General features: G+C 41.1%; 1 protein-coding gene across 1 annotated transcript in view; it reads left to right on the forward strand.

The window, feature by feature from the left end:
- Positions 1–1,052: 1,052 nt before the first annotated feature.
- LOC308319578 (extracellular calcium-sensing receptor-like) overlaps positions 1,053–13,399 on the forward strand; it is a gene marked incomplete at both ends in the record, with an annotated part of 31,301 nt that continues 18,954 nt past the window's right edge. Inside the window, 6 exons of the mRNA XM_080769680.1 lie at positions 1,053–1,124; positions 6,008–6,138; positions 6,300–6,363; positions 7,896–8,169; positions 10,201–10,294; positions 11,118–11,292. Of these exons, the coding sequence (XP_080625806.1) occupies positions 1,053–1,124; positions 6,008–6,138; positions 6,300–6,363; positions 7,896–8,169; positions 10,201–10,294; positions 11,118–11,292 (810 nt within the window). The remainder of the gene's footprint in view (positions 1,125–6,007; positions 6,139–6,299; positions 6,364–7,895; positions 8,170–10,200; positions 10,295–11,117; positions 11,293–13,399) is intronic.

The following is a 13,399-nucleotide window of genomic DNA, read 5'->3' on the forward strand; positions in this document are numbered from 1 at the left end:
AGTTTGATCGTCCCTTCATGGTTCTCATCGCTGACTCTGACAACATTCTGTTCATGGGAAAGATCGTCAATCCAAACATCTGAGTGTCTGTTCACATTCAAGCACAGATGTTGACTGTCAACACATTAAATCCTCTCAAAACCTGTTTCTTGTGGTCCCCTCATTTAATATTACAATCCTGGCATCTGTATTGTGTGTATAGTACTTGCAGCTTGCAGAGTAATTTTTAAATGTAAAGGTGCAGGCCAGGGATAAAATACTAGGTCCTAATTCTTCAGTAATTGAAAGTTATCTAAGACAAATGTACTGCCAATTTATGACAAATTAATGAGTTGTATCGCTGTAGCGCCACCCTTTGGCCGATGGTTGTGGGCTTCGTGTCTAAGCAGGGTGACTTAGCCTTCTACCATATTGCCGCATTTCGTAAAAAAATACTCCACGGTTTGGCCTGGAGTGCGGACAGCAGAAATTATTCAATTCAAAATACTGGGTGATCTAAAGGTCAGAGGTCAAAAGTCAGAACACAAACGTTGTTCGGGATGAGGAGACGCATATGTGTATTGATGTTTTATTGCTGACGGTCAAACGGTTCATGAGCTATGCCTGTTCAAAGTTAGCATTTTCAATTGAGTGCTATAGCGCCACCCTTTGGCCAATAGTTGCGGGCTTTACATCTTCACCGGTCCGTTTCGCAAGTTTCACGAAAACCGACTGCACAGTTAAGCCAGAACTGCAATGTTTGGCGGAAAAAGAAGAAGAAGAAGAAAACATACAAATACAATGAAGGACCATATGCCCTCAATAACAATCCTTCTACACTAATTGAAAAGCCCTTTTCAAGGTTCCCAAAGTCGCTTCGGTAATATCCACTAAAAGTCAGAGATGGAGTCAATTCCAGAATAATCTTATAAAGTGATCAGACTGATCATCCACAATATCTTGCCATAGTCTTAAGTGTTTTGTATTTCCTTTTCAGGAAGTACAATATATTCGTTCCCAAATTTTCCATCAAGACTAAAATTAACCTGGATGTTGTGCTGCGTCAGATGGGAATGACGGACATGTTTGGTGATGCAGCTGATCTCAGTGGCATTTCAGAGGACCACAGTCTGGCTGTGTCAAAGGTAAGAGCTGTCACAATGGATGAGTGTCTGACTGTCTTTTTGTCCCTTCTTTTCTATCACAACAAAGGCATATTTATTGAGAGACGATTGTGTTAATACTGAGTCCAAACAAGTGCACATGGATAGGGTCAAACTGAGACTATGTCTATTTATTCTAATTTGATCTTATTCCTCAATATTCGTACCTGTACCTACCATGATGCCTATAGGCCCACTGCTGTTGCTGCTATGACACCTTGATCTCAGGGATCGGATCAATAAAGGATATTTTATCTAATTTTCCAGGCGTCCCAGCTGATAATTAGGAACCAAATGGACCTTTATAGGTCTTTAACTCTTAGTTATGAGGGCCCGTGGCCTTGGCCTAATGCTCACTTTGATCACTGATCAAATCTTTTATTATGTACAGGTTGTGCACCAAGCCACATTGGATGTAGATGAGACTGGAGCTACTACGACTGCAGTTACAGGCATCTCTAACCAGAAAAGATCTCTCCCTGAACTGAAGTTTGATCGTCCCTTCATGGTTCTCATCGCTGACTCTGACAACATTCTGTTCATGGGAAAGATCGTCAATCCAAACATCTGAGTGTCTGTTCACATTCAAGCACAGATGTTGACTGTCAACACATTAAATCCTCTCAAAACCTGTTTCTTATGGTCCCCTCATTTTGTATTACAATCCTGGCATCTGTATTGTGTGTATAGTACTTGCAGCTTAGTATTTTGGTGCAGGCCAGGAATAAAATACTAGGTCCTAATTCTTCAGTAACTGAAAGTTATCTAAGACAAATGTACTGCCAATTTATGACAAATGTAAATTTCAGTGAAGTAGAGTAGGGGAGTGAAATGCAGAAAAATATGCAAGTAATTAAAGTGGGCTACGTACGTAGGCTACATGGTGTTACCAGTGGCGACATGCATTTATTAACCGGAAATGTCCCACACCATGACATGCATACCCTTGACTAGCAGCTTGATGTACAAGTACATTCCCTGGACATGAAGCTGGTATGTCACAGGGACTTACCCCCAAACCAGCCCTTGATGCTGAATGCCAGGCAAGGAGGCATTGGGCCCCATCATTATAGTATTTTGTACGATCTGGCCCAACCACCATATCTTATGGCTAACCGCAAGGCGGCCGAGCTGGTCATTTGGTGTATTTTGTATTAACAACCATTTTGATTTACTGTATATGTGCATGGATAAAGTGAGTGGCAAATCGAGTGTCAAAGCTTGTGAGTTTAACATTCTTCAATGCAATCAGATAGGACTTTTCTGTTTGGATGTATGGGATGTCAAGGCCAAAAGGTATTTTTTTTTGCCACTCAGTATAGGCGTTCCAGCATAACTTCCGGGTATGATGATGATGATGTCACGTGCATACCCTCTATTGTTGCCCATCCCTATATGGCACTCATAATATATTGTTGATTAATTTGAAGCATGTTTTGAAAGGGATCTTCAGTGACTCATTCCCCTCATTAGATGTGGAAATTAATTATCTTCATCGCACCTGTTGAGGCAGTATTTCATCAGCCCTGGGTCAGATGTCGTCAGTGGTAAACACACACGTTTCAATCCTTCCCACCTGGGTATAGGCTGCCGTTGGCAACTTGGCACATGATATGTGAATAAGCAAAGCCCATAACAAAGGTCTGACATGAGAATGGTGTGACTATTCTCATGTCAGACCCCTGACATGAAGTTAAGAGTTGATTGGAGCAACGGTGCACATTGACAATGTGTGGCCCTCAAAGGCCCCTGGCAGCAGTAAACTGGGCTGTGCAATGTGGACCCTGATGTAACTATTGCATTGGTGGAAAGTATAACCAAGTACATTTACTTAAGTACTGTACTTAAGTACAATTTTGGAGTAATTGTACTTGAGTATTTCCAGATCCAGGTGATGATAGTCAGCTCCACATATGGATCTACACTACTAAAATCCTCAGGGTTTGATGAGGTCAGTGTCGTGACCTCAGGGTTTGATGAGGTCAATGTTGTGATCTTCATATTATGATCTTCATATTATTATGATCTTCATATTATTACTGACCTCATCAAACCCTGAGGATAGCCATGGTTAGACGTACTAGATCTGCATATGAGCTGGCCAGCAACTCCACATCTGACTTCACTGTAGACTTTTATTTTTGGATATCAACATCCACTTCAGCCACATTTTGGCCATTTGAAAACAGCCGATCTACAAGCTCAGTGTGAGCTTGTGAGGAACACGTGGCCCCTGCTGTAACTGTTCTCATGTCATATCATAACATTATATGGAATATTTGACATATCAGCTGTCTTTCAATTACAGAGTGTATTCTAAATCCGTTTAGGGTTGTATAACATATTGTACAACTCAATCAATCAAACGTTTCCTCTTTTTGTGTAATCAATGTATTTCCCATTATTCTGACTCAAACGACCAAACTGGTACACCCGGTAATATTTAATAATTCCCTTATGTTTGATACATTTTCTTATCACATCCATGGTATGAAAACATTGTTAAAGAGTTGCTTCAATGCAATATCATTGATTTAAGCTGAACACGATATGTTTTATGATTAAACATATAGTTTTCAGCTTAAATGGCATTTCTTTGCGTACATTTATGGCGCATGCCATTACAATTAATCCCATATGGACTACACCATCATTCTAAAGGGTAACCTGACTGACCAGATTGCAGCAGTATTGAGTTCACCAGTTCCCTCCTCCGAATGCAAATGTTGTCCAGCAGGGAGAGTGGTTTCACCAGGCTATCTAAAGGGTAGATTAACCCATATACATACAAAAATGTATAGAACATTTACTCTCATAAATTATACCTAAAACACCCTGAACTACAGCATTATTATTCTCCTACAACATTACACTACAACGATATCCTTGTAAATGTGAGCCGGTGGAAATCTAGATGTGTTTTGGTTTATGTGATTTTCATGATTTGCTGTGTTTTATAATTTTGCATGTTGTAGAGTTGGATTATTGTCAAGGGATTTTACTTTATTGTTTTGTTTATTTGTGTTTGAGTGTTGCATGATTTTGTAAACTTTATTTTTTCCACTGACTGACACACCCTAGACTGAACTAATGACCTGCACCTGGGTTGGGTGTGGCCCACCAATCAGTAGCCCTATATAGCAGAGACAGTGTGTTGCAGAAGCGGAGAAGAGAGAGAAGAAGTGGAGAGACGGACAAGGGGCAGCCACCACGGCTGGGAGCCAGGACGCAGCCGGGGACCAGTGGTAGCCATGTCGTCAACCAGAGAAGGGCTGTGAGTGCCACGAACCCCAGTGTGCGCCCTTGCCGTGGAGGGGCTGCCCAGAGACGAGATATGGAAGGCATCAAGGCATGCAGCAGATGGGCCGCAGCACTACCATGCCAGAATCAGAAGGGTCGGGCTTGTCTGTAAGTACCCGATTTGTAGTGTTGCCGACGTGTAGACTGACCTGTACTTCCATCAATTAAGTAGGACATTGTGAAACGGATGAACTGTGCCCAGTGCTCTTGTGTTTCAGTGACCAGAAGAAACGGATGATTTCAACCTTTGACTGTCCCCGCTGCTCCTTGCTTTTGTTGCACATTGTGAGAACTGGTATTTTAAAGTAGTTTAGTTGTTTAGGATTTGATAGGGATTTTAGGCTTGGGGCGTTTTTAAGTAGCATTGTATTTTTCTATGGCCATTTTAGAGTGCCCCCTGTATTAGCGCAATAAAGTTCCTTATTCTATTTATAACATCCTATTTCAGTATTCAGTCCTTCCCTGTGTTTTAGCTATTTTATGCTCTTTTACCTGGTTTTAAACTCTAACCTGTGTTGACCTTGGATGACGAGTGTCAGAGTTCCCTTTACTCTGTTGTTTTAATCAAAGGGTGGCGTAGTTGGCTACAATGTGTATTGAGTTCACAGTGAATATGCACCCGCACTTTAAAACAGTGCACTTTATTTAATAGTTTCTTGTGACTGAGTCGGCCACGTGTCACAAACACATATTACAACCCCTCCTCTGCCATTCTGACTTAATCCAGCCCAATTTCACTGGCAAACAGTCCAACTTGGTACATGTTAAGCTTTCAATCGTACCCATATTGCACACATTTCACTTGGTCTCTATTGCACTCATATTTGATATTTTACACATGGGCCTAGCTCTGGTCCATAGCCTCAAGCCGTTGGCTCTAGCTAGACTATGGGACACAATGTAGAGCGTCGCAGTCCCGCTCCTATCACGCCAGACCCAGGAAATAATTCGCAATGCATTTTTCCCATAGACATTTCAAAGAGTATTTATTGAAAGTTCCATAGCCCTAATGCAACGCCATTAGGGATATGGACCAGAGCTAACATAGGCCTATTGTACTTGCCAGATTATCAAACATTCTGCCTCCACAGGTAGAACTAGTTAGCTCGTGGTCAGCTAGTGCTCATGTGCTATGCAATTATTCAATAAATTAATAAAGGCCACAATGTCTATGTGCACTGCAAAGGACAAATAATATGGACCTCTCTGTTACACTAGTCATTGAGTTTATGACCTATACATTGTGAGTGACACATTACAGTACACATACATACTATTTTCATGTGAAAATATTGTTAATGTATGTGTATGTTATGCCCTGCCTCTACTTCTGCCTCTGCTCAGAAGGGTGTTACGTAGTAAGGTGGCACAGGGGATGGCACAGCACAGTGTATAAAATGTAATAACTGGACAATCCATTTAGAGAAGGCGGGGTGGTGACGACAGAAGGAGAATTGAGGACAGTCATGATGGCTTCTCTAGACATACACCTGCACTTGTACTTGATATTGTTCTCTTCCTTCTCTCCTTTAGCTTCTTCATCTTCCTCCTCTTGTGAGTTACAGGCACCGTTCAATTCCAACAGCATTTACAAGCCTGGGGACTTGCTTCTGGGTGCCGTGTTCGATATCCACTTCTCCTCTGCGCTCCCTGATCTGTCTTTCACCTCCGAGCAACAAGACCCCATTTGCTATGGGTGAATATCACAAATACAATAGCAAGCCATTGACCAGGGACCTTTTTGTTTTGATGTATGGTACCATAGAATTATAGCTGATGTTATATTTCAGTGTAATGATGAATTATACAATGTCACAGTGGAATTTTGTCTGTTAGTTTCTTCGTTGACGCGTTCAGACGGGCCCAGACCATGGCGTTTGCCATTACAGAGATCAACAGAGACCCCAGCCTGCTGCCCAATGTGACTCTGGGGTATATTCTCTATGATGCCTGTTACACGATTGCATTTGGATTCCGTGCAGTGTTGTCCTTGATAAGTGGGAGAGAGGCACAAATTCAATTGGAAGAGAGCTGTGTTGGCTCTCCTCCAGTGCTCGGAATTGTGGGTGATATTTCTTCATCAAGTACTATTGCCATCTCTAGTGTATTAGGTGTGTACAGAGTGCCCCTGGTAAGTTTCTATTTGAAGGCCCTTTTACCATCATCTATTTGATATACAGTATGCTTACGTTTGGTGATTTGGTTGTTTTTCGAATATATATTATGACAATACAATGTATGTTTAAAGCTTGAAAGACTGAACTTATGAGCATGCATGTGAGCGGAGCAGGCATATTTTGAATGTAGGTTTTCGTAAGGTCAGAGTACAACGCATCTGTTTTCCATGTTTGATTGATCCAGGAATAGTAGGAAAGAGTCAGACTGCTCTTGTCGTCGCAAATAATGTCTTTGTACATAATTGGGGTTGGGGAGTAAGCTATAATATTCAGAATGTTTTATGAATTATAACACACATTAAACCTCATGCATAAATCACTGTGGTCCATACCCTTAAGTGTGTAAGGGTGGAATCAATAGGGTGTGTATAATGTATTTGTCTGTTTGTTTGGAGCAGTAAGTGGGATAACAGGCGGTAGATCTAGATTCTAGGTGAGATGTGAGCCATGTTGAGCAGAGTGAGAAGTTGAGTGGAGCTTGTCTTGTCTTGTCAGTCCTCACTTCACTCGGATGCTTTGTAGTGGACATTTGTCCAAAAAACGAAACAAAAAGTTATATTGTATAACAGCCGTTTTATGTCTTTTACAGGTAAGTTCCCATGCCATTTGCTCCTGCCTACGTGACCGGAGTCAGTACCCTTCCTTCTTTAGAACAATCCTAAGTAATACCATCCAGGTGAACTTCTAATTAGTACACACACTTGACAAATACCTGCCTCCAGTGACTGTAACTGATATTATATCAGTTACAGTCACTGGAGGCAGGTATTTGTAATTGCACATCTTATTAATAAAGTTAAGAAATTTCTGTTTGGTTGATTACTTCCAAATGACAACACAGTTGTAACAATGCTTCTTAGCAATAACTTTTATACTGTTGGAAAGTCTGTTTATTCTCATTTTAAACGGAGACCCATTTGTATTGAACACAGACTTGTGGGATGAGCAGTGCAGTAGCTGAGTATGTACTGTAAGTTGTGCCCATGAAACATCTCTGCAAGTGCAAAACATAGATTGGTTACGTAACCAACAACAGCCAATTAGCTACTACAAATGTTATGCAAAGCTCGGCCAATCACAGTGGAAGTTAGGTATGTTACTACAGAAAAATAATAAAGTGAGACAATAACTGTAGTCTTTTTGCCCTTTGGGCAAAGACACTAATAAGCAACGCACAAACATTTAAAAAGGCAAATAGAGCTAGATAGATAGATACATACATACATAGAAGATAGGTTCACTATATAACTTATCCCTCCATTCTGTATCCAATCAGGTGCGAGCTATGCTCCAGATTATGAGACGGTTCGGGTGGACCTGGGCAGGATTGCTGTTTATTGATGATGCTTATGGTCAAGATGCAGCTCAAATCTTCCAGTCTGAGCTGGCCCAGTCTGGTTTGGGGTGTCTGTCATATGCAGAGGTTTTGCCCTGGGACAGTGACCCGGCCGAACTACGGAGGATCGTCTCTGTGATGAAGAAGTCCACAGCTCGTGTCGTCGTTGTATTTGTATATGGGATCCGTCTGTTTAAGCTCATGGACGAGTTTGGTGAAATTAAGACATCCTTTCATGTATACATTAAATAAATGATTGCTATTCCATTGCATGGAAACTAATTACTAAGAGAATACATGCACACTCTGGGCTCCAGTTGTAGGATTTTTATTGCACCTGAGAGCTGCTGTGACTAGGGCTCTCGCCCTTCAAGGTCATGGTCATGGTCAAGTTTATGGTCAAGCTGGGCAATTCATTTTACAGCAGATAATAAAAGCTGTAAAATACACAATACAGTAAAACATACAAACAACAACAGACATACACATTATCACAAGCAACAGCAGATAGTCCGGCAGCAAACTGTGGGAAATGTGTCTGTCTGTCAGCTATGTAACATTATGATTACAAATAATTAATTAAACCTTAGACTTAAGCCAATTTACTAAATGACTGCACTCTTATGTTGGCCTAAGTCACACTCCTTTTGCTAAAAGGGATCAGCATGATCCTTTTCAATTAGGAGTCCTAATTTAGGATTTACAAAAAAATAAAACAATCCTAAACTGGAGCCCACAGTGTGCATACATGTGTTCTACTCTTTTAGTTTTCATGTAATTGTTTTTGCTTAGCACCTGTTTGGAGGTACTGTTACTTTACTTTACATTTTTGTTACTTCTACTTCTACAATTACAGCATTTGGCAGCTTTAGTATTGTTACTACTGCAGGCTTTAATTATTTATAAAAAAACGATCTATGATGTGACTTGTTATGAGCATGTCTGCTATTTTCTATATATATTCCTATATTTTCTATGAGTACTTATACTTTGATACTCAAGTAATGAGTGCTAAAAGCTCTGTACATTTCAAGCTCCAAAACAGGTGCTCCCAATCTGATCAACCGGAGTGTCAACGCAGACACAACACACAAACAGATATCAAGTCAAACTGGATTGAACTCTTTTTTTTGGCTTGAAGCGAGCCCACATTGTTTCTTTAGGAACAACATTTTCTAGTTGCTATTATTGTTGTTCTTGTTGTTGATTACATTCAACAGGTGGTAAAGCAGAAGGTAACCGGTGTACAGTGGATAGCTCATGTGGGTTTCTTAGAGCAGAAAAACCTTCAGACTCCTCGCTACATGCCCTACCTGAGAGGCAGCTTAGGAATTGCCATCCGTCGTGGAGAGATACCAGGCCTCAAGGACTTCTTGTTGAAAATACACCCTAACAATGAACTCAACAGCAGCCACGGAAATATCATTGTGAGTATTTTGTTTAACTTAACTTCAAGGTGATATTTATTGTTTCACTTTGTGTACCACAGGTACATGAGTACCTACAATGAGTAAAACATGTTTATGTTTGGCTCATTGTAGGAGCATAGGAACAAGTACCGCACTTGGGGTGACAGGGCCTTTTACGTTTCGGCCCCCAAACTCTGGAATGAACTCCCCAACCACCTCAGAGCTGCCCCCTCTCTCCCCACTTTCAAAACCTCACTCAAAACCCACCTCTTCAAAATAGCTTTCCCCAGTTGACGTCTCGTTTATCCTTTTATCTTTTTAACCCTGTATCTGTTATGTTTTATTTTGTCTTTTTTCTCTTAATAAAGTCTGTTCTTAGTGTTCCCTGTAAAGCGCTTTGGGTATTCAGAAAAGCGCTATATAAATCTGAGCTATTATTATTATTATTATTAGTGAAGACAGGCACTTTTCTCAAGCTTTACTTTTGCTAGTTTGTTCAAGTCTCTGATTGTCCTGGCGAAGAAGTTGCCAGTTGCCTTGTGACTGTGCTGTGGAGCCACATTTCATGTAGCATTTTCCAAAACAATCCGTTGTTGGGGAGAGATAGCGTGTGTACAATCTTCAATGATTCTGCCAGCTTGGCTGACATAGCGTTCATCGGATTGGTCTTGGTTGGAGGGAGGATGACATAAGTTTGACATAAGTCTGTAAGATAATTTCAAGCTGATGTCTATTCATAATATATTATATTTCTGTTTGATTATTAATTTTGTTTCTTCAGGTGAGGAGGTTTTGGGAGCACACATTTCAGTGTAAATTTGCACCCCTTCCATCAGAGTGGGTGGATGCTGGTGGAAGGGTGTGTACTGGACAAGAGGACCTAGCAACGGCAGAAACTAGCCTGTTGGATGTGTCTGAACTCAGGGCAACGTACTGTGTGTACATGGCTGTGTATGCTCTGGCCCATGCCCTCCATGACATGTTGCAGTGTGTGCCAGGAAGAGGGCCTTTCACTGGGCACAGCTGTGCCACTTTGCAGACAATACAGCCATGGCAGGTGTGATATTAATAAACACAGTTTCTGTGGTCTCGTGTACGTTATTAGAAGCCCACGACCTCCCATTACCCAATGGGAGGAAGACGAATATGTTTAAAACGCAAGGATGTAGTTCATTCAGTCCATGTCAGTGTTACTCTTCATAATTTTGTTCATCACCATTTCTAGATTGTGTATTACCTGGACAAGGTCAACTCCACCACATCATTTGGCGATCAAGTATCATTTGATAAGAATGGTGATGCCTTACCAGTCTGTGATATCATGAACTGGGTTTGGCTCCCTGATGGAGGCACAAAGGTTCACACTGTAGGTGTGTTCAAGAAGTCAGCCTCTGGAGATGAAGAACTCATCCTTGATGAAGAAAGAATCTTCTGGAACTTTGAAACAAACAAGGTCACTTTGGCCAGCTAAAATACCTATAATGTTGAGCTCATGATTACTGCAACTGATCATTGTCACTTTCCTCTGTAGCCTCTTCGGTCGGTGTGCAGTGAGAGCTGTTCCCCTGGAACCCGTGTGACCAGAAGGAAAGGGGAACCTGTCTGCTGCTTTGACTGCATTGCTTGTTCTGAGGGAGAGATCAGCAATGAGACTGGTAGGTGTATATCTTATATATGTTATCTATAGGCTGACACTGTACTTGCCTGTTCCCTTAACCTTACCCTCTTTGTTAGATTCTACGGTGTGCACCAGTTGTCCAGAGGACTTCTGGTCCAGTCCCCAGCGTGACCACTGTGTCCCTAAGAGCTTGGAGTTCCTCTCCTACCATGAGGGCCTGGGTATCTCTTTGACAACCGTCTCATTGCTAGGCACACTTATCTGTGCCATTGTCATGGGAATCTTCATCTATCATCGAGGTACTCCCATGGTACGCGCCAACAACTCAGAACTCAGCTTCCAACTTTTGTTGTCACTGAAACTATGTTTCTTGTGCTCACTACTGTTCATTGGCCGTCCCAGACTGTGGACTTGTCAGCTGAGGCATGCAATATTTGGGATCAGCTTTGTGCTGTGTGTCTCGTGTATTCTGGTAAAGACTATGGTTGTGTTGGCTGTGTTCAAGGCCTCCAAGCCTGGGGGTGCAGACATTATGAAGTTTTTTGGTGCTGTGCAGCAAAGAGGAACCGTTGTGGCTCTTACTTCTATACAGGCAGTAATCTGCACAGCCTGGCTGGTGTCTGCCTCACCAACTCCTCATAAAAACATACAATACCAGAGTGATAAGATAATATATGAGTGTGAAGTGGGATCAACAATTGGTTTTGCAGTGTTACTAGGTTATATTGGTTTACTGGCTCTCCTCAGTTTTGTCCTTGCATTCATGGCAAGGAATCTTCCAGACAACTTCAATGAAGCCAAGTTCATAACTTTCAGCATGTTGATCTTCTGTGCCGTGTGGATAGCCTTCATCCCAGCATATATCAGCTCTCCAGGCAAATATGCAGATGCAGTGGAGGTATTTGCTATTTTAGCATCTAGTTTTGGCCTTTTGGTGGCGCTGTTTGGCCCAAAGTGTTATATAATGCTTTTGAAACCTGAGAGAAACACTAAGAAGTCCATCATGGGTCGCGGTGCCACTAAGACGTAAAAGCAGAAATTCAATGACATGCATTTTGCTGTGTATTTTATAGCAATACACATGTATTTGATTGCCAGTGCACCTTGTTAGCAATTGATTCAGTTCAGATTCAAGTAAATCCAGTCATTATCTATCAATTATAAAGTTGGTGAAAAGTTGATTACCCTCCCACCCTAAGTTTGGTGATTTTAGACGACCTAAATAGATAAGGAATAGCATCTCTTCATACTCCAGCTCAACAAACTACAGGTATGTAATTGAAGTAAATGTAATTATACATAGGTTTAAACTTTAAATTTAACCATAAGCTATTATTGTCTAAAAGCTTTGTTTGAAGGCCTCTGCTTTCTCTTTGGGCCAAATAGAAACCTCATCAAAGCTGACAGCCTACCTGGGTTAGAGTTCAAATCTTTCCAGTGACAAAATGGCAACTAATGTAACCAAAAAGTTAACCAAAGAACAAGATTTTTGTACAGGATATCCCCAATGGTACCATTACACCATAAAGGCCCAGCCCCTAAAAACAAAGCTCCATATATCCCAAAAGAAACTGGTCAGGCTACTGCTTGGCCTTACTCCTACAACTTGCACCTTACAACTACAAAGTGTATTTGGGATGGCTGACGGTAGAGGGCAGCAGAGTACAGCAACTTGCAATGAGCCTACAAGATACGCTACGCCTACACCACAAAGACACCCATGTACAGTACCTTCCAAACTACTTCCTAATCGTCAACTAATCACATTCAACCCAGATTTGCATGAAAAAAGTTAAAATTGTTCTCCTATGTCACAAAAATGTGCAATGCCCTACCAACAGTCGTTAAGGAATGTGAATCCCTACTATCCTTCAAAACCACTGTCAAAGAGCACTCAGCCTACAGGTGGCTGCAATACATTTTTGAGGGAGCCCCTCCTATATACAGGTTTAATGTTTGTTTTGTCTCAATGTTTGTTTTACATAATCATGTTGTAAGATGATAAGAGCGCCCCTCACTTCACACAGGTGTGATTTTCTTTCTAACCGTTTATAGGATGTTTTGCATAGTACTGCAAATTTGTATGTCATTAAATGTTTCCATGAATTGAGTATGAAGGACCCCAATGGAAACAAGCCATAGGCTTTATTATGTCTAAATCCTCTTATAGTAGAGCTTGTATTGAACTGTACTTTCCTTTGCTTTTTTCTGCAAACTGTTAATGAAGTAATCAATCAATCAATCAATGGGTTAAAACATCCTGCACACAATTGTACATTCATTCAAACTCCTAACTCATGACTGGGGAGGGATTCTGGGAGATAGGTGAGGTTATTGCTCTCAGTTTAATGATCATTACATCCTGATCTAAAGAAAATATTTCTAAGATTGTTTGCGGATATGTGTATCCTATATGG

Source organism: Protomyctophum bolini, assembly GCF_963924005.1.
Source record: "Protomyctophum bolini genome assembly, chromosome: 1".
Classification (NCBI taxonomy): Eukaryota; Metazoa; Chordata; class Actinopteri; order Myctophiformes; family Myctophidae; genus Protomyctophum; species Protomyctophum bolini.